The following is a 26167-nucleotide window of genomic DNA, read 5'->3' on the forward strand; positions in this document are numbered from 1 at the left end:
GTAACCAGGGGTGAATTATGGCAGAGACAACTTGGAACACTGCTAGTAATTCAAAAAATTTCCTATTTTTATGGAAAAAACAGGAGCATTTAGATAATTTTCTTAGATTTTTACCATTCTTTAATATTTACATTTGACAATGAGAATCAGATAGAAGAATTTCTGTCATTTTAGTTTAAGCTAATGTCAAGTAGAGATTCTTGGCTATTTCATTTAATGAAGAGTTATTTTCAGTTAGTGTATTAGTAGTTTGCCTATAAACAAGAGCTTGAAAACACTTCCTATTTAAACGTTCATCTAACCTTCCTGGTCAGAGGAAAACTTTAGCCGTTGTTAAAGTAGCATACATAGTATATAGCAGCAGTCCCCAACCTTTTTGGCACCAGGGTCTGGTTTCAAGGAAGATAATTTTTCCATTGACTGAGGGATGGGGGTTGGGGCGGGGGAATGGTTGTTTTCAGGATGTGCAGTCAAACCTTTCTGCTAATGACAGTCTGTATTTGCAGCTGCTTGCCAGCACTAGCATCACCGCCTCAGCCCCACCTCCGATCATCAGGCATTAGATTCTCAGAAGGAGCGCAAAACCTAGATACCTCTCGTGCAGTTTACAGTAGGGTCCGCGCTCCTATGAGAATCTAATGCTGTGGCTGATATGACAGGAGGCGAAGCTCAGGTGGTGATGCCGGCTGTAAATACAGATGAAGCTTTGCTCGCTGCTCACCTCCTGTGTTCCTAACAGCCCACAGACTGGTACTGGTCCACTGCCTGGGGTTTGGGGACTGCAGGTATATAATATCTTTATTTACCAGGGCTTAATATAATTCATTCTAGAGTCCTTGTTGGTCATCATATATATTTTTTTAACTCTAGGATTTGTGCTGTATTTAAGTAGTCTTTTTGTCCCCTCCTTTCCTCCTGGTTTAATTTGAAAATGTTCGTGGGCCAAATGTTAATTTGAAGAAAGAGTACTGCAGAAGGGTCCAGGCAGATGTGTAAGAAACTGACATAGAAGACATGAAAGAATCTATACACTAATTTTTTTTTTTCTTCAGGAACTTGGGCCTTCTAAGACTAGTATTCTAATGTTTATCTCCTTTCTGAACTTGGACTTCTTGGGAATTTTGCAGACTCAGTTAAGAGGAATATTTGATTAAGTGCATTTTTACCCATTGTTATCTCCCCTACAGAAATTAATTATTTCAATAAAGTGTTCAAAAAATAAACAAAGATGAAATTTTGGACTATGCTGAAACATTATATATAAATCAATTGCTGAGAGTTTTTGTTCTCTTTCCCTTAGCCCCATATTTTTTTCTTGGTTTATTAATTTCATGCTACCCATTGTTTAGTTATTTTGTTTTTTCCTTTTCCTTTCTTCATCTTATAGGATTTCAACTTCAATTTTTTCTTCTACTAAATTAGATTCTTGTGGCAGTGTACTTTTTGTTGATTTAAGAATACTACCTACTTCCTCTATATGACCTCTCTTCTGCCCTCAAAAAGCAAAGTTGGTAGTTGTAGAGAAGTTTGTATTGTGTGTGTTTTTAAAAAGGTATGATTTTTTACATTTTAATTTAATAAGGATAATGTTAAGTGATAATTAAAATAAATATTTGCAATTCTTTTTCCTTTTTATTCCTTATAATAAAGCTTTATACATCTTTTTTCCTGTTTATTCACAAAAGAAAGGTGGTGGGAGAAGCTGTGGAAGATTCCCGAATGCATTTGGGGATGGGATGATCAGCTGAAACACCATGTTCCTAGCCAACTCGCTTTCCAAGGTGGTGTGACTAAATCTGACCAGCTTCTCTCGAGCTGAGTGTGCCAAGTCACATTTACTATTTACTGAGTGCTTTAAAGATACCTGTTGTCATCTGTGATATTTGAAACAGGTGTTCAAAATTGATCTTGTAAAAAAGCTGGCCAAGCTTATTGCATGCCTTTGCCTTGCTTGCATCTTGGACTATGGGTCAAATTAAGCTTTAAAAGAAATTAAAAATCAAAATATTTCATCTATTATATGTATGGGTTAAAAAAGATGGAAGCATTAGACAGGAACACGACTTTATTAATATGGGTTATGCTGGTTTGTTAGCATATATAATGAAGGCAATATGTTAATGTAGAATTGAAGATTTATTTTAAAGAACTTTTATAAATGGTTTATTTTTACCTTTACCTATCTTAATTTTATGTCAAAAAGCCTGAGTTAAATACTCTAACCGTGATCATGAATGCCTTTGTATTATGTAATGCTTTGTTTAAGTCTTCCTTTCTTTCTCTTTGTCCAAGAAATGTAACCTCACACCTGAGGCGACGGCATCTTGGAAAAACTAGTGATCAAGAATAACCAGATAAACATGATGAGCATAAGGGTCATGACCAAAAGATCTCTCAGTGGCATCTGTATCACTAAATATTAGGACTATTCATTCATTCAGTAGTGCCTTCTGTCTTTTTGTTTATTGTTGTAAGTGTGGAAGTAAACTGAATGCTCCATGATCCATCTTTAAAAAGTATTGCCTAACCTAAGTCACCAGCTTTCCTGTGGCATGGATATCCTGTCTTCTGAAGAACTGTTTTGCTTTTTTGGAGCATGAATGTTTGTTGTTTTGGAGCTCTTTGTATTAAATTCAGGTTTACATTTTACCCTTACTTTTTAAAGTGCTTTTCTTTTCTTCTATTTAGCTTGTGGAAATTATTACTGAGTTATTTAATCTTCTGTGTCAACATATAGCTCGTTGTTACAGTGTTAAAGAATTACGCATTTGGAAAAAACTGAAGGTGATTTTTCCAGGGGATATGTTTCCCTGACTTGACATTTCTCGTGCAATTCCACCCCCCCCCCCCCCGCCTTGTTGTTCTTTACTATTCTATTCATAAAGGAGCAGTACGAGACTAGTCCTTAATGTCGGAGATAGCTGTTGTGTCACTTCCTCATGCTGACATATTTACTAGAGGGTAAAATTAATAACCTTCTAGTAAGAGTGGCAGTCGAAGGGAAGGGCTCATCTGACTTCTGGAAACCTATGTTGAACTGTAGTGCTTTGAATGTTGATCATGGGCTAATAGGATGGAAATGAAACTAGGGACCAGATACACCCAGGGAAACTTTTGGTAGTTATTGTTCTTTGTATATCACAGGATCTTGCTGGTATACTTTCCCGTGTTCCTTAAATTACCTCTATTTGAAATTAAATGAAGAAAGAGAGGTTATTTTTCTTTCTAGAAATAGTACTTGTTTATGCCTCTAATAGCAATGAAATTTAATAGGCTATGAGAATCAATGATTGTTCTTTCTAATAGTTTAAACTACAAGGGGAGTTAAAAAAAAAAAACCAGATATAGATGGTCTCTTGAAGCACCAGAGTAATATGATTATCAGATTCTTGTGTATCCCAGTTATGTTTCGGCTTTATGTTGATAAATCGAAAACTTGGTGTTTTTGTTTGTGTTGTTTGGTTTTTGTTTTTGGCTGTCTTGTGTCAAAAGGCATGTAGGGATGACATTGATTTTTCTAAATCATATTTACTGGGAAAGCTTTTCCAAAATTTTTGATACCTAAATGTCAATATTTTTCTTTTCAAAATAGTATTTTCATCTCAGCCTAGTGACGATGAATCAAGTAGTGATGAAACCAGTAATCAGCCTAGTCCTGCCTTTAGACGACGCCGTGCCAGGAAGAAGACTGTTTCTACTTCAGAATCTGAAGAACAGCTACTTACTACACAAGAAACCGAACCATCTAAGGAGCTGAGTAAACGCCAGTTCAGTAGTGGTCTCAATAAGTGTGTTATACTTGCCTTAGTGATTGCAGTCAGCATGGGATTTGGACATTTCTATGGTAAGTTTTTGAAAGTCTGTTACATATAAGCTGATGACGAAGTGTGGAGTCACAGTCACTAAGTGAGGAATTCTGAGATCCATTTTCAGTGCCATCAATTAAATATATGACCTTGAAAACTAAAAACCTGTTTGAGCCCCATTTTCTCATTTGGAAAGTGGGTGTTGCCTATCTCACAAAATTGTTTTCTCTTAAATGAGGCAGCAGTTATTAAGTTAAGAAATATAAGGATTATTATTAGTATGTGTATTTGTGACTTTTTTAAAGTTAAAAGATTGGAAGATTGAAAATCTGAAATGCTCACCACAAGGCAAATTATTTTAACCTAGAATCACGGTTAAACAAATTTGAACTGTGACTTTATTAGGAGGCTTATTTAAATTTCAGTTGAAATAGCTACGTTTGAAATGTTGAAATAATTAGTCCTCATTATTTCTACTTTGAGGTTTCATGTAAGTATCATATTTTGTGACATTCATCATTGCTTCCGTGGTTCGCATGAATTGAGAATTGTTTGTCTTTAGTTAAGCTTTATGCTTTGCTCTGTTAAACTTGTTAGTGTTTACGTATGTTGATTATCTTATTAATTCAAAGCCATTATGCCTTTTGGGTGAGAAGAGGAAGGCATTCCACGTGGTGGTGTTTTTTCATTTAGGAGCCTCACCGTTGAATCTCTTTATGTAATGTATATGTTTGTACAAAGGCAGGAGTATTTGAGAACTGAACATTCTCTCTGTTTGCTGTATTGGAATTTAGGGTGGCCACTTTAAAAAGAAAGATTTTGTCAACTTGACAAATTTTAGTTCACCTTAACTACTTTTAGATTTTTTTGCATGCATAATCCACAGTTTAACTTTCTGTTTTGCCTGGTTCCTTCCAAAAATGTGTTTCTTATGCAAAGATTGAAGAATTGCATGGACCCTGTATCGATTTGTGGAAAAGATAAATTACTCAACATAGTATGATGTCAGAATAAAGTTACTGAAGACAATATTTGTTTAAAGTCAGAGTTAGTGAAATGTGTTTCTTACTGTATTTAACTTTATATTAATAAAAGTATGTATTTAGACTCCTAATGGATGTTTGCTTGAATTTAATACTGAGATACTAAAATTTGCATCCTCTCTTGAGGTTTTTGTAATGAGATTTGATTTGAAATACATATTTAACTTTATTGACTAGCTGGAACAAATATATCAATATGTTTTTTGAGTATGCTTTTCCCCCCACAAGTAAACATGAAGGTAATGAAGGAGAAGGTCTTTTTTTCTTACTTAAAAACTGGTTAGTGACTTTTAATGTTAATCTAAATTGCATTAAAACCTCACCATTTGTATGCCCTTTGAATATTTTGTAGAAAGATCAGTTGAGGGAGGAGTACTTTCCAAAGTGAGGTCAATTCTCTGTTATTTGGGATTTTGGTAACTAGTACAATTTACTTAATTACAATTAATAAAACAGTTTCCTACATTTTTTCATATTAGCCTTTTTAGCATGTGAAAAGCCCAGATGATATAGTATGAAGTATGTCTATATAGTAAGGAGATTGGTTTAAGGAACATACAAAACCTAACCTGAATGACTTTTCACAGTCACTCCTTAAAGGACATCCCATTTTTTCTTAATTCGAGCATTGATCTCAGTGTTCTTTGGAGTTGATTTCACAGCCAGTTTGAATTTCCTATCCATCTTCACAGTGAAGTCAGTCATTGCATCCCATAGTCAGCCATTTGTTTTATAATCATTGAACAAAGACATACTATTGAATGAATCACTCAGAACATTTGTCAGCCTTGGCTCCATATATATTTGGAGTGTCAGATCTATACTGGAAGAGAAAGCTAGCATGACTGAATAGTAAAATAGTGTACTCCGGGTTTTTGGTAAGTTTGAGGCTCTGAAAGTGCTTCCAGAAGTTTTTTAAAAAATCTTCATGTATGAAGCAATCTTTCTTTTTTTTTTTTTTTTCTTTCTTTTTTTTTTTATTATTTCTTGTACAATGATATGAAATAATATGGGAAATATTCATGATAAATTATTAAGTGAACAATACAAGTTAAAAACAACAGTATCATATTTTTTTTCCCCACCCCCCCTTTCCCGAGTCAGCACCTTCAAGTGTTACCACTCCCCAAACGGTGCGCAATGCACTCATTGTGTAGGCATACCCCCATCCCCTCCCCCACCCCCCACCTCAGTCTGATGTCCAATTGGTGTCGTTCCCAGATTTGTATTTAGGTGATGTTCAGGGAAACCAATTTTCTGGTGAGTACATGTGATGCTTGTTTTTCCATTCTTGGGATACTTCACTTAATATAATGGGTTCCAACTCTCTCCAGGAGAACCATAGAGATGTCGTATCTTCATCATTCCTTATAGCTGAGTAATATTCCATGGTATACATATACCACAGTTTACTAATCCAATCATGTATTGATGGGCATTTGGGTTGTTTCCACATCTTTGCTATTGTGAATTGTGCTGCTATAAACATTCGGGTACATGTGTCTTTGTTACAGAATGACCTTTTTTCCTTTGGGTATATGCCCAGTAATGGGATTGCTGGGTCAAATGGCAGGTCTACTTGAATCTGTTTAAGATACCTCCATAATGCTTTCCACAGGGGTTGCACTAGTTTGCAGTCCCACCAGCAGTGTATTAGTGTTCCTGTCTCTCCACACCCACGCCAACATGTGTTGTTTTGGGTTTTTTTGATAAAGGCCATTCTCAGTGGGGTTAAGTGATATCTCATTGTGGTTTTGATTTGCATTTCCCTGATGATTAGAGATGTTGAACACTTTTTCATATGTTTGTTAGCCATTTTTATATCTTCTTTTGAAAAATTTCTATTCATGTCCTTTGCCCACTTTTTGATAGGGTTGCTTGAAGCAATCTTTCTTGTTCTTGTCATTACTTGTGGACTATATTCTAAATCATCAGTGGAGTTCAATTGATTTAGTTTTTTCATGGAGTTCTTTAAATATTGATAGGCTGCCTTCCTCTTCAGCAGACAATGTAATAGTATAACTAGATGCTAAGTTATATAGCACAGACATGAATTACAGCTCAAAGAATATACTACTGAATCATCCCGAAGGTAGTAGGATTTAAGCTGGATCTAATCTTAGTAAGCTTATGACAGGCCAAAGGAAAGGTAGAAAATTCCAATGAGGAGAACCTGATAATCTGAGGAAGAAGTAAACTTGGATTTGGGAGCATGAGAAGACTGCCTGTGCTATAGCAGAATATGTATTTAGAAATAATGGAGTAGGTGGAGTTGCCCTGCCCCACAGTATAGATGGGGCATTGGTTCCAGGACACTCCCCTGTGCTCCCACCATAACAAAATCCACTGTGTACTCAAGTCCCATGACTGTGGAAGCCACATGTAGGAAAACTTGTCCCTCCATGTATGATGGGACTCTGCATTTATTTGAAAAAAATCTGCATATGAGTGGAGACCTGTAGTTCAAACCAGTGTTGTTCAAGGTTCAATTAAATATTGTAAAACATACTGGAATCTGGTAGGCGAGTTTGATTTATTGAGTGACCTGACAGCAGTGATTTTAGAGGGAAAAAGTGCAGGAAGCTAAGTGGTATGGGAAAAACTAGAACAGTTAGGAGGTTTGTAATCCCAATATCAGTTATGAGGGCCTTGACAATTGCAGCGACAGTGGGGATGCAGAGAAAGTTGGTAATATAAGGGACACTGAAGGAAAAATGGAAAATAGGACGTTGAGCCTGGATACGTGGGATAATGGCAGTTTATTACATTCTAGGAAGGGTGCTAGCTGCATCACATTTGGAGTTAGGAGTTACTGAGGAAGGGTTTTGCCAGATGATAAAATAAATTGATGGTAAGCATAGTTTGGTTTGTTTATACGCAATTTATTCTAAAATGGGTTGGGGCAGGTACTGAAGTTTGATTCCCACTGCCCCACAAAAGGGCCCCCAAATTGCCCAATAGGCAGCTGGATATAGTTGCTGGAAGCTCTGGTGAGAGGTTAGGACTGTATCTGTAGACAAGAAGTCTTACAGGAATGATAGCAAAAACTGACAATGGGTTAATGTGGTAAGATAAGCAGCATTTGTAGGCACGACTAGAAGGCCAAGATTGTATCTTGTGTGGTAACATCTTATAGTTAAGCAGCTGAATGTGCAGGAAGAAAACCCCAATGATTAGTTAGTGAGACTGAAAAGAAAGGGCCACATTAAGATGGTTATCAAGAACATGCTATCTAACAGTATCTTGAATTCACATTTCAACACAGTTTTAGGTTATTTTCCAATGGGCAAAGGAATTCATCTTATTAGCAGTTTGAAATAGAAAGTTAAAGGTTTTCTGATACTCTGGGAACTAATAGATAAATTTCTTTCAACATCTGAAAAAAATCTGAGTTTTTTGAGTAATTTTGAAACAAGTTTGCCATGCCTCTAGAAATTGGAAAATTTGGATTCTAACACAGAGTATCATAGTTGTTAACTAGCATTTAGAATATCTAACAGTTGTCTGTAAATTGGCAAATTTTCTTTTTAGTATTTTTTAAAATGTATTAAAGAAATTAAAAAATAATTGGTATAGCAGTAAGTGAAGAAATAGTAAACTATCATTACATCCTTTTGTTGTAAAATTCTGTGATATCTGTACATACTGAGTGGCATGCCCTCTCAGTAGATGTAGGATTAATGTTGCTGAATGCATTTTGCCTTATTTTTGATTTAGTGAGTTTTTTCCCCCCTCACGTGTGAAACATATAGCAGCATGTGAACAGCATGTTTTGGCAAAGTAACGCTTTGACTTTTGGTCAGAAAGATACATGAAGAAGAATGACATGAAGGATTATTTTAGGGTGAAAATATAGAGAATCCTAGTTGGTTTATGGTTCCTTTATCACTGCTGGGATAAGGACAGCAGTACTCCGGTACAGATCTAACCATTGCAGAATTCTTTTTTTTTCTTTTCTACTTACTTTTTTTTTCTTTCTTTCTTTCTTTTTTTTTTTTTTTTTCCTTATGACCAACTTAAATAACCATTGCAGAATTCTTAACAGATTTGGCTTTGAGAATGGTGCATAATCACAGCTAGCCAATTATTTTCTGTGCTGTGCTTTATATCCTTTAGGCAAAATGTTACCAAAGAGAGAAAAAGTTTTCATTTTCCCTTATTGACTTATAAACTGAAAAGACACCATGTTTCATGTCTCTGTAAGGGAGGCTGAAACACTTTTTGTACTTCAAAGATCCCCTCAGAACATCAAAGCTGAGTGCCTTCAATATAGTAAGATAAGAACATTATATAAATTGTTATCTTTGTTAGAGAAGTACAGGCTGGCTTGTTTTAATCAAAAGGATAGTGAACTGCTGAAATGTTTCTGGGTTATTGCTAAATAAATATTTTGAAAAATTAACCCAGTTTGGCCTGATTTAAAATGTTACAATTAACATCCCACCACCATTTGATGAATGACATCATGAGCTTTCACTTATTTATTCTTCATCTATATAATCAGTTTTTTTTTATTTCAGCATATTATGTGGGCACAAATGTTTGCCCCCTCCCCCATCAGTTTTTTTTTTTTTTTTTTTTTTTAAGAGTCAGGGACTTGCTCTGTTGCCCAGGCTGGAGTGCAGTGCTATGATCATAGCTCACTGTATCCTGGAACTCCTGGGCTCAAGCAATCAATTCTCCCACCTCAGCCCTCCCAGTACCTGGGACTATAGGCGTGAGCCACTATGCATGCCTGGTTAAATTCTTTTAGTTTTTATAGTGATGTAGTCTTGCTGTGTTGCCCAGGCTGGTCTTGAACTCCTGGCCTAAAACAATCCTCCCACCTTGGCCTCCCAAAGCACTGGGATTATAGGTGTGAGCCACCGTACCCAGCCTATAATCAGAATTTTTAAATAATTGTGAAGTGCTGATACTTTAAGAAAATGATTCTGTCTAGATTAAGTAGTTATATACAGATTAAATGTTTTATGTATTTTAAAGTATTGGTAATCATATCTGTGTTATACCTAATAAAAATTTTCATTTTAGGAACAATTCAGATTCAGAAGCGTCAACAGTTAGTCAGAAAAATACATGAAGATGAATTGAATGATATGAAGGATTATCTTTCCCAATGTCAACAGGAACAAGAATCTTTTATAGATTATAAGGTGTGTACCACTAACAAATATTAAAAACAATTGTTAGCCAATAATTATGCTATTTAGATACATGTACAGTGCAGCTTAGTAAATCAATAATAATGCTGATAATTGTTGATTGATAATAGGTCATGAGTGCTTCATACAAGTATTTCTTTTATTTCTCACGATATGTGAATTAAGCAATTATTAACTTCATTTTATAGCTGAGAAAGAGGTTTCAGAAAGGTTAACCAACTTTCCCAAGGGTAGTGATTAGCAGTGATGCAATTTAAAATTGATATTTTATATATGTATATAGACATTTTATTATTAGCATTATTTTCACAGAACTAAGCAAAACATTTTCAGTCAGTGGGAGAGAAAAATGAGAGTTGTGGTTTTATTTTTACTTATATATTTTATTTATATTATTATGTATTTCATATATATATATATATATATATATATATATTTTATTTATTTATTTATTTATTGAGACAGTTTTGCTCTGTTGCCTGGGCCGGAGTGCTGTGGTGTCAGCCTAGCTCACAGCAACCTCAAACTCCTGGGCTCAAGTGATCCTCCTGTTTCAGCCTCCTGAGTAGCTGGGACTATAAACGTGCGGCACCACGCCTGGCTACTTTTTTCTATTTTCAGTAGAGACAGGGTTTTGCTCTTGCTCAGGCTGGTCCCTAACTCCTGAGCTCAAGCAATCTTCCTGCCTTGGCCTCCGAGAGTGCTAGGATTATAGCTGTGAGCCACCTTGCCTGGTCCCAAGAGTTGTGGTTTTATATTTTCTCCAAGATTTTCCCTTGATCAGGGGAAACGGCCAGTCCTTTTTATTGGTTTCTTGTTAGTTCTGATGGAAGGGGTGCATGTTATGTTTTTCTACCTAAAACTCACCTAGATCTAACAGGACTTTTCTGTCTATTCTGTCCAGTTACCTAACATCTTCATGGATTTATGAGGACCAGCACAATAGCTAGTCTCCTATCTAGTTCTTTCCTAGGAATGGTGTAGGGATTGTAGATAAGCTTAGGATAGAGAAGTAAGTTGCTGCTTTTTCCTTCTGTTTACCCCGCCAATCTCCTTCACACTTAATGTGTATATGCCTCCCTTAGAGGTTATGATTATGTTTCTTGGGAAGACAGAATACCAATTTATATCCAAATTGTATTTTTTCAGGGGGATACTACTGCAGCTAATTATAAATAGTGTAGTTTTCCTACCTATATCAGAAGATGTCATTTTCTTCTTCACCACAATGGTTTTTGGTTCTATAGGATGACATTAGCTTTTAGGAGACTCATCAAGCATAAATCTTTATAGAGACTCAATTTTTGTAGATCTTCTATTTCTAGCTGCTAAGTGTGGATCAGATGTTGAAACTCTTGGGAAGACCTGCTCAGGATCTGCTTATCAATCACTTATTTAAAGATCATGTTACTGGATGAGCAATGCTGTACTCTTCCATCACTCTGTGGCTTCCTGTTGTTGTGCATTTCAAGATTATGCTACAGAAGTCTCTTCTACTCCACAGTCTACTGCTGTTGGGTAGAAGAAACTTGTTTTCTCTCATGTAGGTAGAGCAGAGGAAATGACTGCGCTTAAATTTTAAATCTTATTTGTTCTCTGAAGATTAATGAGCCAGAAAGTGAAGAAACATTTCAGATAGTTATTTTTCAAGTGTAAAATAGTGCCATTCTCTTAAAGGATTTTTTTTTTCTTTCTTTTTTGCTTGTTTATGAAACCAGATAATTTTACTGGTCTGATTCAATGTGATAACCATAATATTTGTGGTAAGTTAAGCCAAATTTAAGTATCATTTGGCAGACTTATACATAAGATATTTTAATTGAGTGGATAATGCTATAACACCTATTGAAGCATATTGTTTAATTTTTCACTGTTTTTGGTTAAAATGTGTTACTAATGCATATGGGTGAAAGCAGAATCAGATCAGTTGAGGCTACCTTGAACTTTAGTAAAATTCTGTAAGCCTACCCAAACATGATTTCTATCATGTTTCTGTCTGACTTTCAGAGTTATAGTAATCTACAGATTAATCTTCAGAATTATATTAATCTGTACAGATTACAGAGCTGCTGTAATCTGGGTTACAGTCACTTCAGAAGTTTACTTAAAATTGGGGAAATTAGTTTTAAATGTTACCAAGATTCAGTCTGTCCTCTAATGTGCTTGTAGAATTTATGACTTACTTTACTTATTGGAAATGTTTGTTTGCATGGGACTAAAATGTTTCAAAGAGAACTAAGATTATTGAAATGTTTCTTCCTTCAAAGGGTACACTGACTACAAACAGAATTTTTTGAAGCCTGAAATCAGCTCCAGATGTAATTTTACTTTTTATAAAAGATAATCTCTCTCCCCAAGAATCAGAAAAGCCTTTTCCTGCCTAAATTCCCTAGGAGCCTTTTCAGGAAGAGAGTCCTGTGGGCAAAAGATGGAGGAGCTATCCCCTTTTCTCCTAATTTTTATAAATGGGCCTAGAAACCAGTAAGAACTTCGTCTGATTATAGGAAACAGTAATCAAAAGTACCCCTATTGCTATTTTAAAAATCCTATTGGGGATAAACTGAGCTCTAGCTAACTTTTCCCTGTCTTTAAATTCTTCCACCATGCCATTGTTCTTAATTTGATGTAGCTGTCTGCTAAGCATTTTCTTGCATATGAACATTATACTACCCAGGGGACACTATCTGTAGAAGTAAAGTCACTAAAGTTTATGGGGTGTTATATCTTAATGATTTAAATACAGCTTTTAAAGCAGTTGACATTTTTCTTTCTTCTCTTTCAAAAAAAATTTAGTCATTGAAAGACAACCTTGCAAGATGTTGGACCCTTACTGAAGCAGAGAAGATGTCCTTTGAAACTCAGAAAATGAACCTTGCTACGGAAAATCAGCATTTAAGAAAATCTCTGGAGAAGGAAGAAAAAGCCTTGTCTTCGTTACAGCAAGAGTTAAGTAAACTAAGAGAACAGGTTAGAATATTGGAAGATAAAGGAACAAGTACTGAATTAGTTAAAGAAAATCAGAAACTTAAGCAGCATTTGGAAGAGGAAAAGCAGAAAAAACACAGCTTCCTTAATCAAAGGGAGACTCTGTTGGCAGAAGCAAAGATGCTAAAGAGGGAACTGGAGAGAGAACGACTAATAACCACGACTTTAAGGGTGGAACTCCAGCAACTAAGTGCTAGTCAGTCACATGGCAACTCAGATTCTTCCGGTGTGTTAACTGGACAAAAGGAAATAGCAATCTTACGGGAAAGACTCACTGAGCTGGAGCGGAAGCTTACCTTTGAACAGCAGCGTTCTGATTTGTGGGAAAGACTGTATGTTGAGGCAAAAGAACAAAATGGAAAACAAGAAGCTGATGGAAAAAGGAAAGGGGGTAGAGGAAACCACAGGGCTAAAAATAAGTCAAAGGAAACATTTTTGGGTTCAGTTAAGGAAACATTTGATGCCATGAAGAATTCTACCAAGGAGTTTGTGAGGCATCATAAAGAAAAAATTAAGCAGGCTAAAGAAGCTGTGAAGGAAAATCTGAAAAAATTCTCAGATTCAGTTAAGTCTACCTTTAGACATTTTAAAGATACCACCAAGAATATCTTCGATGAAAAGGGTAATAAAAGATACGGTGCTACAAAAGAAGCTGCAGCTGAAAAATCAAGAACAATTTTTAGTGACTATTCACATCCACAGTATAAAGCACCTACACAGAACCAGAATAGTAGAGGCCCTACTAGGCAAAGAGACGGAAGGAAAGAAAAGCCAGTTCACTTTGAAGAATTCAGAAAAAATACAAATTCACAGAAATGCACTGCTGAGCATGACTGTAGGGAAAATTATCCTTTTAGAAAGGCTTGTTTTGGTGTATTTGAATGTGCTCGACAAGAATCCATGAGCCTTTTTAATACAGTGGTGAATCCTGTAAGGATAGATGAATTTAGACAGTTAATTGAAAGGTACTTATTAAAAGAGCTGGATGCTTTTCATCATTGGAAAGAACTTGATCATTTTATCAATAATTTTTTCCTAAATGGTGTCTTTATACATGATCAGAAGCTCTTCACTGACTTTGTTAATGATGTTAAAGATTATCTTAAAGACATGAAGGACTATCAAGTAGATAATGATGGAGTATTTGAGAAGTTGGATGAATATATATATAGACACTTCTTTGGTCAAACTTTTTCCCCTCCATATGGACCCAGGTCGGTTTACATAAAACCATGTTATTATAGTAGTTTCTAACATTTGTAGATTGGATAGCATTTTTATTTGATGAATTTCTTGAAAGGTTAATATTTGTAAGATTGCTTTATTGCCACTGAGAATTTAGAATAAATTAAAAGTTTTAAAATTATAGCTATTAGAAGCTGAAAATTTCATGTCACGTAATCATTTGGATTTGATTTAATTTCTGCCTTAAAAATCAGTTAAGAAGGGCCTGGGTAGGCTCAGTGAATAGAGCATCAGACTTTTAAAAATCAGTTAAGGATATATAAATCCTATTTTGGCATATTTTGTTTCTTTTCAGTGTATTTTTTATGAAAAGATAATTACCTTAAGTGAAATTATTTTCCTGTACTCTTTTATTTATTTACTCACCTAAGGAAGCTAGGAGTGAAGAGCTCATACATAACAATTCTAATATCCTATCTGTTTTTCATTTGTCCATTGAATATACCAGCTTAATTATGATACTTAATACTTAATATAGAATTATTGCTGATAAAGCTAGAGGCATGATCAAAGACGCAAACTTGGCATGCTAGAAATTCTAATTTGTGTGTTTCATAACTTTTATCTATTGTTTATCAGCTTTATATTCTGTAACATGAAACTTGCCTAATCTTGAAATGTTAGCTTCACTTTTTACCATTGAGATACTTATATCTTTCTGAATAAATGTAATGTGTCAATAAAATAATGAGACTGATTCTGGTGTCTTTAGTCATTAAGCAGATATCTAGTGCTCTTATGAACAAAGTGTTGTGAGGCTGCCTTGAGGAAACAAATGAAAAAAGTTTTGCGGTAAAGGAACTTACAAGCTAGTTAAATAAAAAGAAATGAAATGAAGGTATGGAGGCATGTATATGGTGGCCTCAGGCGTGTCTGGAGATGTTTGGAAAGGCTTCATGAGTGAGATGGCCTTTGAACTGAAACTTGGTTTTTAAATTAGCTTTTGGAAGAGAAATGAGAATTTGCTGTCTAGTTGGGGGGAGGGCATTTCACTCAAAGGGAAGGTCATTTGCAAAGACTCGGAGATGTGAAGACATAACTACTTTCAGGAAGCAGGACAGTGCTGGGCAGTGAATAAAGAAAGATTCAGATCATGAAGGGCCTCATTTTATGTGAAAGAATTTGTCCTGTAGGCCATGGAGAACCTCTAAAGAATTATGGAGTAGGGTGTGATAAGTATTTTGGATTACAGTAGTCTCCCCTTATCTTCAGGAAATGTATTCCAAGAACCCCAGTGGATGTTTGAAACCAGGAATAGTACAGAATCCTATATATATATATATATATATACACACATATATACACATATATACATACATACATACTAGGCATGAATTTCTTTTTCCTTTTTCACAATTTGGCAAGTAGATGGTTTGTTCTTGCAATAGATCTTAGCAACCTTAGCGTACAGACTTTTTTTTTTTCCCTTATTGAGAACTTGCACCTTTTCACTTAAAAGGAAGCACTTTACAGCTTCTCTTTGACATATCCTAATTGCCAACATTACCACTTTTGCACTTTGGGGTCTTTAATAAGTAAAATAAGGATGACTTGAACACAAACACTGTGATACCACAACAGTAGATCTGATAACCAAGACCACTACTAAGTGACTAATGGGCGGGTAATGTGGATACACTGGACAAAGGGATGATTCAAGTCCCAGGTGGGACAGAGTGGGACAGCATGAGATTTCATCACACTACTCAGAATGGGAGTACAATTTAAAACTTAAGAATTATTTCTGAAACTTTCCATTTAACATATTCAGACTGCGGTTGACCACCTGAACTGTAGAAAGTAAAACTGAATAAGAGGGGACTACTGTATTGGCAGCAGCCTGGAGGATTGCTGGGAAAGGTGTGAAACTAGAAGGTAGTCAATACAATGCCAGCTTGAGTTGAGCACCTGAACTGGAACAATAGTAGTAGTAGGAGTAGAAAGGAGGACACAGAGTTGAACAGATGGTAAAATTGGTATTTCTTGTGAAAGAGAAGTAGAAAGTAACAGTGATGTCTAGATTTGTGGGTTAGGTCACCTGTTGGATAGTGGTGTCACTAAGAGAGAGAGTATCAGGTTTTTGGCCAGGGGAATTGGAGATGAGGAGTATTTGGAAGTACCTATTGAGATTGAAATGGAAAAGGGTTAGTTGGCAATTAATTATATGGCCATCTCTTTTGCCCAGACTGTGTGTGTGTGTAGATATTCTAGGCTGGAGGTATTTATCAGACTCCTGGGGGAACACAAACATCTGTGGGGTTATACAGGAGGCTGAGAGGACAAGAGTGGCATCATGAAAATCCAACGGTCAACTCAAAAAATACTTAAATGTGCCATATGCTTTTAAAGAAAGTTGGCTGAAAAATGTTTCTTGGCTTGGGAATTGGGTGGCCATTGATGGCAGTATGGACTTCTAGTCAAGTAGTGAAAGAAGGCATCATAGACCCTGAAGAAAGCAGTATAGACATTGTTTGTGAACTTTAGTTGTAAGAGAAAAAGTTAAGAGAATTTTGCTTTGCTTTGTTTATAAGAGATGTGTATATATTTCTGCTGAGGGATAAAGGCAATGGGGGAAGGATTGATTTTTACAGGAAAGGAGAAAAAATAATGGAAACACATCTCATTATTTTATTGTCACATTTCTATTCTTTATATGTTGCGTGTTTCCCTTTTTTGCCAGGACAGTTTGTCTATTTTTTCTTGCTATAGGATAAAAAAAAAGTGTAATACTGAATCCTTAATTTTTTATATAGCTATATTAGAATTATACTTAAGATTAATTTAACATCTTTTTTCAGTGTTCAGATAATAGATTAATGGAGGAAAACATTAAAATTGTTTTTAATTTAAATAAATTGAACTCTAACATAGATGAAAAATGTGTTTACTGCTTTCAGTCGACCTGATAAAAAGCAACGTATGGTAAATATTGAAAACGCCAGGCATCGAAAACAAGAGCAGAAGCATCTTCAGCCACAGCCTTATAAAAGGGAAGGTAAATGGCATAAATATGGTCGCACTAATGGAAGATACATGGCAAATCTTGAAATAGAATTGGGGCAATTACCTTTTGATCCTAAATATTGATTCATGATTAAGTTAAATTAGAAACTGTAAGAAACATGGATGCTTTCTACAATGTTTGGTGTTGAAACTAAGATGAAATTATCAAGATGACAATGTCTTTCTTCCTTCATTTTTAAGTATCAGTTTGATGACTTTATATTATTACTCAGAAGCATCAATCAAAAGCCTACTAACTGCATTTTCCTGTAGTTTACCTTTGTTGAATTTTTTTTGGCACTGGAAATGTTCAACAGTAGTTTTATTAAGGAAGCCAGGCATGCAACAGATTTTGTGCATGAAATGAGACTTCCTTTCAATGTATGAGCTTAAAGTAAGCTCAAATCATACATGACAAAGTGTAATTAACACTGATGTTTGTGTTAACTTTGCAGTAGAACTTGAAAAAAGTACATTGTGATGGGATTTCATCTTTAACATTTTATAATCTTACATTTGCTTCTTGTCTTTTTGTGGGTTCAAGAGCCCGTTGACTTGTGAAGAATTTGCTGCCCTCTTTTGAGCTTGCTGACTTGTTCTCTTGTGAAATTTCTTGCACATCTGAATATTGTGGAAGAAACAATAAAACTACACCATGAGGAAAATTAAAGGTCTTTATTTAAAATCTGGCATTGTATTAATATGTGGTTTTATACTATGTGATATTTTATTTCCTCAGTAGTGATATTTGGTAAAGCAGTTCACAGTGTTTTTTTCCAAGTTCCACGAATCTTACCCAGTGTTTACTAAAGTATTTAAGCGGTATCTAAATTTTTCCATCCAGCAATGTCAGTTTCTCTAGGAAAGATCTAAACACAGTTCAGAATTTCATCTTCAGTTGAGTTTCCCTTTTAACTTCCGTTCATAGACATATATGTGACTTCCAATTCGACCCTCCGGCAAGTGAGTGTGGAAGAAAACAGCAGTTCTCTCATAATTGCTTGAAATTAGGAAAGCACTTATTTCCTAGAAGTAAAATAAATGTTTAAGTAAAATAAAGGCTACATTTTGCTGAGTACTGTTTCATCAGTGAATTTTAGAATTGCCTATTGTAATTGCTTCTCTACAACTTTTTTCTTAATAAAACAATAAAATTTCTTAAAGAATTAACTTGTAGTAAGTAAAATATCTTGATAGTTACAGAACTGGGGCTAATTTTGACTGAGGAAAAGACCAATTATCAAACATGGGGGTTGAAAGGGACCAAAAAAAACGTTATGTCTATTTACCTGAGTGTTTGCTAAACCTGAGGTAAATAAAAATACTGAGCTTTCTTCTTTTTCATGTTTACTCACCTCCTCCAAAACGCTGAAGATGATCAAGTGAGTAGGCAATGATGCATCATCGTGAAACTCTTTATGTAACCAGTTTAAGGGATTTAGGTAAAATATATCTGCTTCATCAAGATACTGACTTTTTCCAGTCAGGTCTGGGGGACATTGGAGAAATCGCATTGGTAGTGGGCAGTGAACGTGGCTATGACAAGAAAAGTTACCATAATAAATACAAAAAGTAAAAAAAAATGTGAAAGTTTTCTTCAGAAATATCATGTACACTTAGCAAAATGTGAAATCTGAATCCATAAACTGTGTTCCAAGTTAAGGTAAAGAAGCAAGGCTTTAATGCATTTTCTCGAAGATGGAAACATGATTCTCATCCATGAACCTATGCAGCTGCAGCATAACCTGCAAGCCCACACTAAAGCGTGAAACTCCATTTCAAGGAGGGAAGTAGGTCAGTTAGCAGCTTGAGGGACTCACCTTCTGTAGCATTAGTATGCTATTCCAGAAACCTAAGTGGGTCCAGGTAAGAACTTTTTTGTTTTATTTTTAGGTAATACTTATTTTATTTTTTTTATTTCAGCATATCACAGTGGTACAACTGTTTAGGTTACGTATATTGCCTTTGCCCCACCTGAGTCAGAGCTTCAAGCATGCCTGTCCCCCAGATGGTGTGCACCGCACCCGTTAAGTGTGTATATACCCATCCCTCTCCCCTCCCATCTGCCCGACACCCAATGAATGTTATTACTATGTGTGCACTTAAGTGTCGATTAGTTAATACCAATTTGATGGTGAAGTTAACTTGTTATTAAAGTGAGTCTCCATAGCCTTATTTGGTAAAGTGGGAAACTATGGTCATAAATAAGAAAAGATTCTCCTCTCTTCCCTTTCTGCTCACATCCTTAAATGGCAAGTTCTTCCTGTTGTTTTTCTTACACGTTTATGTAAGATTTAGTAATAGAGGTAAAATATGTTTGCTGATTAACATCCAAATAAGTAATGGTTATATTTTGGTATAGGAAGACTAGAATGTAAAAAGATAAATACATCATGACAATTTAAGTTAGTTAGTTGGGTCATGCAGAAAGCCAGGTTTATAACTGCCTCAGGAAAAGTTAAACCTCACTGATGGAAAAATTTTAAATTTCCAATTAGAAATAAAGTTAAATAATTATGAGAATAGAGGTTTGTTTTATCTGTGAATTGCACACAAAGTAAATTTACACAAGACCTAATATTTCATGACTTTTATTTATTGGAGATCATGGTCTTGTTTTAAAGGGAAAGCAGAAATTCCCAAGAAAAATCTACCAGCTTGATATTGCAGAGTAGGCATCAGACTTTTTTCCTCCATTGTGTGCTCTGAAAAGGTATCAAGATGAGACCTTGGTGAACTATACAAAGCCTAGACATCAACCACTACAACCATGTATGGAGAATATCTTGATACCTCTAGAAATTCCTGTTCTCTGCAGTATTAACACTAATGGGAACATGGAGGGAGAATGAATGTCCTCTCAGCCCTATTTCTTTTTTATTAATATAGTAAGGAATCCAAGTTGAAAAGACACTTGAGGTCTTCCATCTAGCCTGTGGATTTTGTCAGACAATCTCAATTTTCTAAATTGTGTTTTAATGATTGGCATTAATGATTCAGTTAAGTAGAGTATTCCAAAAACGGTGTGATTCCCCTAAAATGATATCCATGGTGATATTAAATTAACTGAATGTGCACATGAAACATTAACTCCAGATTGAGGCTGAGTTAAACAGGTGTAGAATTTTCTATAAGAAAGCTGGCCGCTTTGCCCCGTACCATTACTAGACAGCTGGTAACTAATACAGCTTTCTGAAATATAAGCATAGGACCAAATGCATGTCTTTTTAAGTGCCCTGAATAGTTAAGGCAATTTTAATATTTTTTATTTTCTAGAAACAATTCAAGCATTAGAATATCATCTAGCTGCATTCCCTAATTTTTACAAGTGAGACAAGTGATGTCCAAAGAGATTTTAGAAGACTAGTTTAAGACCAGAGCAATAATCCAGTAGTAAATCTGGGCTACAATCCAGTTTTTGAGATTAATTCAAAATTGTGTAAATAAAAGATGGTGTCATAAAGATTTGTGGTAAGATCAGTGATAAATCAGTTTCTTTACTAAGAAAACTATCAAATTCCTACAAAATGTTTTATACCAATTTAAATCAAATTTTTAAGTATAAATCGTTTGAACTTTTAAAGATATAATAGTTTACAAGATTTTCACCGACATAGTTCGAATGGCTTTTTAAAATCCATCAGTGAATAAACATGGGTGCAAGTTTAGAATTTCTTATCATTTGATCAATGATCAATTAATTCAAATCTAGGAATCTGAAAGGGAATTTTAAAGTAGTCATTTTCTTAATAGCACGTAGTAGAACAACTTTTATTACCTGTAATAAGGAGTAGAGTGGCAAGGCATCATTACAAGTATTGAAGCCGAAGATTTATTGGGACTGTTGTAACAGAATTTTTGAATATAACTCATGACATCAAGAGTACCTCGTTGATGAACTAAACCAGTATAGAGGGCCAGAAGCATATTTGATAAAAACAGGAAACTCAGAGCTGGTTTCTTCCATGTTTTCAGGTGGGTTACTGAGTATCCTATATGAAGATAGACACATTGAACTGTATACTGGCAATCTTTTATTTTCTTATGTTACCGGCAAGTATATTTATAATTTTTCATGGAAACAACACAAGCTGTAATACCGTGATGGACAAATAAAAAATAAGTCATCATAATTTCTCTGACCATTCACTATCACTGTATTGCCATCTAGGTCTTTAAAGTATTAGAGAAAATGTCCAGTGTCTATTCTGGTACATAGTAGTTGCTAAATAAATAGGACTTTTAGTTGTTCCATTTACCTACCTTTTTAATTTCTCAAGCACTAGTAAGGGATAGTTCAGTGTGTAACACAAGTCTCAGTAATGTGTCCTCTTAGCAAGATAAGCCATTGGGCTTCTGGAAGATTTTCAGTGGTGTGTGAGTGGTGGTATGGACCGTTTTCTGAAAGAAGAGGACTAAGTCTTAAGTGTTTTTTTTCTTTCACTATAGTGTTGAGTAATTTGGAGATGCTGAAAATTTTTTCTTTTTTAATTTGTGAACGTAATTTGTGTTGGCAAAAAACAAACAAACCAAGTAGAACAAACAAAGGTATACAAGGATAAGTAAAAGTCCTTATCCTTGCTCCCCCAAAGTCCTGCTTCCCAGCAATAGCCACTGATAATCAGCACATTAGGATCTGTTAAATACCAAAGAACATGCCTTTCCATTGGAAAAGAGTAAGCATATTAGTAAGCTCCCTAACATTTTGTTCATGGTTTACATATACTATTTCTGTGGAACCAGGTTCTTTAGGAACTTGGGTATCCAGTACCCAAACCACAGTCTGCCCAAAATGTTAGCACTAATACCCACTGGAGCCAAAGCAGTGTTTTCCATTTTGTTCCTTCTCTATGAATATTTTAGATAACATTACCCACAGTTCATACTATTTAGGAGTTGGAATAAGAAAAATGTAGCCAGATCAAGAAAACTAAGTCTATCATTTAAAACTTACATCTACATTTATAAGGTGTTTGAAATGGTAAAGTGAGGAACCTACTAAAGAGGATGAGAACTAAAATTAGTTGTATTAGAAATAAAATAAGATTCCAAAATTTCAACCATCTATAATAATTCCAGTTACAGATTTAATAGACCAGCAAATACAACTTGAAGCACTTACTTGTGTTGAAAGGCAAAAACATCTACCTTAGTGGGTTCAAATTACAGAAAGCTATACTGAAGCTTATGTCAAGGCACTAGAAGGTAACTTGCTCTCAGAGATACACAAGTATAGTGGGCATAAGTGATTCACTTATTAATAGTTTGTTCACTCATTAAATGGTTCACGGAAAATTTTACCAGAAACTATGGCATTAGGAATACAGTAGTATGAGTGGGTGACTAAAAATGGGAATGTGTGGTGATAAATGTTGTGAAAATGGGATTCTGGGTAGAATGCTTGAAGATAACGTTCCCAGCATCTTCAGTACTGGGGAGAGGGGTGTCTCTTAGGTAATGCTTACCTTACTTACAGTATGGTGGTAATTTTCACTGTCTGAAGCTAGCTCATTTTGGGACAGATCATTTTAGTGAGAATGATATGAAGAAAATGCTGGGAAGGGAAGGAACAGTTAGTTGAATACTGCCTAGGGGGAGTCAGGTGATAGCTTAGTTTCCTGAGGGATAGTGGGTACTGATAAAACATTCGCCAGTCAAAATTGGCTTCTGCAACAATATTATGGATCAGATGAGCTTTTGTGGGATATTCTGGGAACCTAACTACATGTTAAAGTTATTTCTAACAGAGAATGCATTTCAAGTTCCAACTTGAAGTTTGGGGATAAAATCTTATTTCAAATCTGAGGACTGCCTTTATTTACATAAATTTTTAGCATCCTATAAGCATTACTAAGCATTTGACATATAGGAAAGATATCTTTAGAAATTTCCATTATCATCAAATGACTTTTGTGCACATGTTAGAAAAGAACCTGACTTCACAGGTTCTTTTCAAAGAGTCTTGAATTTGAAGCCTCTGAGGGGTTTTCAAACCATCTGGGATTGAAAGTTTCCCAACGGGATTTCAGAAACTGGAGTTGGTAAAGGGAGACTGGGGAAGACATTGCTGTTCCAATGCTAGACTGAGGGAACCACAGGAGAAGCCTAGGACCCATGGTTTCCTTACAGGGAAGTAGGGTAATTAACAAGAGTCTAGTAGCTGCCGTCCCAGTAAATCTACTTAATTGCACATGCAAATAATATGGAGATGCAGTTCTCACTGAAATGATCCACCCTCAAATGACCTAGCTTCAGAAAGTGATAATCACCATCATGTAAATAATTTAAGAGTTACCTAAAATACAAGACTTGCTCCCAATTACTGAAGATTTGGGACTTTATATGAACTCTGGTGACTAGTTGTCAGAATATAGATCACTTCATTTCACATAGTAGCTAACACATTGCTAACTGGATGCTAAATATTACGCCAAAATACTTAATTTATTCCTGTTATCTGTGCCTATAAAAAGATATTTAAAAGTGGATACATAGAACATTTCTGGAAGAATTGCTTAAGAAAGTGATAACAGGGCTGGGAATGGTGGCTCATGCCTGTAATCCTAGCTCTCTGGGAGGCCGAGGCAGGTGGATCATTTGAGCTCAGGAGTTTGAGACCAGCCTGAGCAAGAGCAAGACCCTGTCTCTACTAAAAAATAGAAAGAAATTAGCTGGACAACTAAAAATATATATAGAAAAAAAATTAGCCAGGCATGGTGGCGCGTGCCTGTAGTCCCAGCTACTTGGGAGGCTGAGGCAGAAGGATTGCTCGACCCCAGGAGTTTGAGGTTGCTGTGAGCTAGGCTGACACCAGGGCACTCTAGCCTGGGCAACAGAATGAAACTCTGTCTCAAAAAAACAAAAACTAAAAAAAAAAAACAAATGTTACAAAAGTGTTTTAAATCCATTATGTCCCAGTTGACTATTCTCCAGGATAAAATCTGAAAACTTGAGTATGTAAGAAGGCTCTTCATGAGTTGGCTCCTTTACTCAGCCATATCTCTTAATCATCATGTATTATTTAGTTTGATATATACACTTTTAAAATTTTGGATATTTAATGTAGCAATCTGTATTCTTCAGCAATGACTAATGAGTTCCTTCTTACCAAGGTAAGGTTCACGGTCATGGGATGGGAATGTCTAAGGGTATACATTACTGATTCCTTCTGGTTTGGGCAACAATTACCAGAAAACCTAATGTTAAGAAAAAAATCTCTACCAGTTCTACCAGTTAGAGATATATCTGAGTTATTAATAACATTTCCACTTTTAAAGACCCTTTGAGAAAGCTGTTAGGTCAGCTAAGTTTTAGTGTTTACATGAGTAAAACAAAGGCTGGTTCAATTCTGGAATAAGACATACAGGAGAATAAGGCTGAGAAAAAGTGAGACTGAACTTGTTCTTGAGAACCACTGAACTAAGAGCCTTTGAAATCTTAACCATAATGAGGGTACTGGGCACAGATGGAGGTATCAAGGAGAATTTTATGTTGCTATTTTGTTAAGAAAATGAAACTTTATTTTCATCTTCCATAGAAGTCATAGATAAAATACCTAAAACAAAAATCTCTAAGTGGCATTATAAGCATTTTATTTAGAGAACGGAGATAAATACCACAATAACCAGCTAAAAGAATGTTCAAGTAATTGCTTTTTGGGGAGTGAGAGCAGGGGGACTAATGATTTTTCAAACAACTCGTGGAATGATTGTTGAAACAATGCACATGTGCAATTTTGATAAAAAGGCTAGAATATGGAAAAACAAAGTGGCCCCATCAGAGAGAAGCGAGTCTGCATTTGCCACGGTGGTAAAAACAGATTAAGCAGGCACCTAACCCAGAACTGGTACCAAGTGCTGGAAACCTGTCAGCACACAAATGACAGAGGTTCAATCTAAGAATTTCAGTGTTGCTAAACCAATAGTACTTTTACAGATAAACTGAGGGACAACATTATACGGTTCACTAAAGATCAGAGCCAATCACAGACGGTATGTTTTCTAGAATTAAGTCCTATTTTATAGGACTAAGAGAGATTCAAATTAGGCAACAGAAATTACTGTAGATTGAAAATATGGCTGCAATTACTCCTCTTCCTGTGTCCCATCCCATTATGAGTCTTATGTTTATTTCTTCATCTCTTGAAACTGGCCTGGCCTTGTGATTCGCTTTGACCAAAAGAATCACAAAAAAATTAACAGTGTGTAAATTCCAAGCCTGGTCCTCAAAGGTCCTTGCATACTTCTGCTCCCTCTCTTGGAACCATGCCTTCCACCAAGTGAACAAGCCCCAGCTAGCTTTCTGGAGAATGAGAAAACAGAGAAGAGCTGAAGTGCCTTGGCCTTTAGCCAGATGAACCCCAAACATGTGAGAGCACAGCCTAAGTCAACAGAGCTGTCTACCCAGCAGCTGATCACATCTGCATAAGTGAGCTCAGCAGAGGTAAGAACTGCCCAGCTGAACTGTAGACTTGTAAGTAACAATAATAAATGCAGTTTTAAGCCACTAAAGGTTTTCTGTTTTGTTTTGTTTTTGAGAGACAAGGTCTTCCCTTGTCTGTTGCCCAGGCTGGAGTGTAGTAGCATCGTCATAGCTCACAGCAGCCTCAAACTGCTGGGCTCAAGCCATCCTCCTGTTTCAGTCTTCCCAGTAGCTGAGACTACAGGCATGAGTCACCACGCCTGGCTAATTTTTAAAAATTTTTTTGTAGAGCCAGTCTTATTATGTTGCTCAGGCTGGTCTCAAACTCCTGGCCTCATGATCCTCCCACCTTGGCATCCCAAAGTGCTTGGATTACAAATGTGAGCCACCTGGCCCAACCAACCCTCTAAAGTTTTGAGGTGGCCTCTTGCACAGCAATGGCTGACAGACTCGTCATGTTTAAATAAAATCAGGTTAAAATAGTCCCATAAGAACAGAATGT

The 26167-nt window shown here is 35.8% G+C and overlaps 2 protein-coding genes across 3 annotated transcripts in view; one reads left to right on the forward strand and one right to left on the reverse strand.

The window, feature by feature from the left end:
- Positions 1-17893, forward strand: part of CCPG1 (cell cycle progression 1) — a 46776-nt gene extending 28883 nt beyond the window's left edge. Inside the window, exons 6-10 of one of the 2 annotated variants that reach the window (XM_069483569.1) lie at positions 3593-3844; positions 9881-10002; positions 12805-14210; positions 17139-17236; positions 17789-17893. In XM_069483569.1, the coding sequence (XP_069339670.1) occupies positions 3593-3844; positions 9881-10002; positions 12805-14210; positions 17139-17236; positions 17789-17805 (1895 nt within the window). In that variant the 3' untranslated portion in view covers positions 17806-17893. Of the gene's footprint in view, positions 1-3592; positions 3845-9880; positions 10003-12804; positions 14211-17138 lie in introns of both variants that reach the window. The other variant, XM_069483568.1, reaches the window with a different exon arrangement.
- Positions 17894-17949: 56 nt separating this feature from the next.
- PIGB (phosphatidylinositol glycan anchor biosynthesis class B) overlaps positions 17950-26167 on the reverse strand; it is a 33495-nt gene continuing 25277 nt past the window's right edge. The window contains exons 12-14 of the mRNA XM_069492061.1: positions 21023-21236; positions 18600-18780; positions 17950-18270 (exon numbers count right to left, since the gene is read on the reverse strand). Of these exons, the coding sequence (XP_069348162.1) occupies positions 18139-18270; positions 18600-18780; positions 21023-21236 (527 nt within the window). The 3' untranslated portion in view covers positions 17950-18138. The remainder of the gene's footprint in view (positions 18271-18599; positions 18781-21022; positions 21237-26167) is intronic.

Source organism: Eulemur rufifrons, chromosome 2 (assembly GCF_041146395.1).
Source record: "Eulemur rufifrons isolate Redbay chromosome 2, OSU_ERuf_1, whole genome shotgun sequence".
NCBI classification, from domain to species: domain Eukaryota; kingdom Metazoa; phylum Chordata; class Mammalia; order Primates; family Lemuridae; genus Eulemur; species Eulemur rufifrons.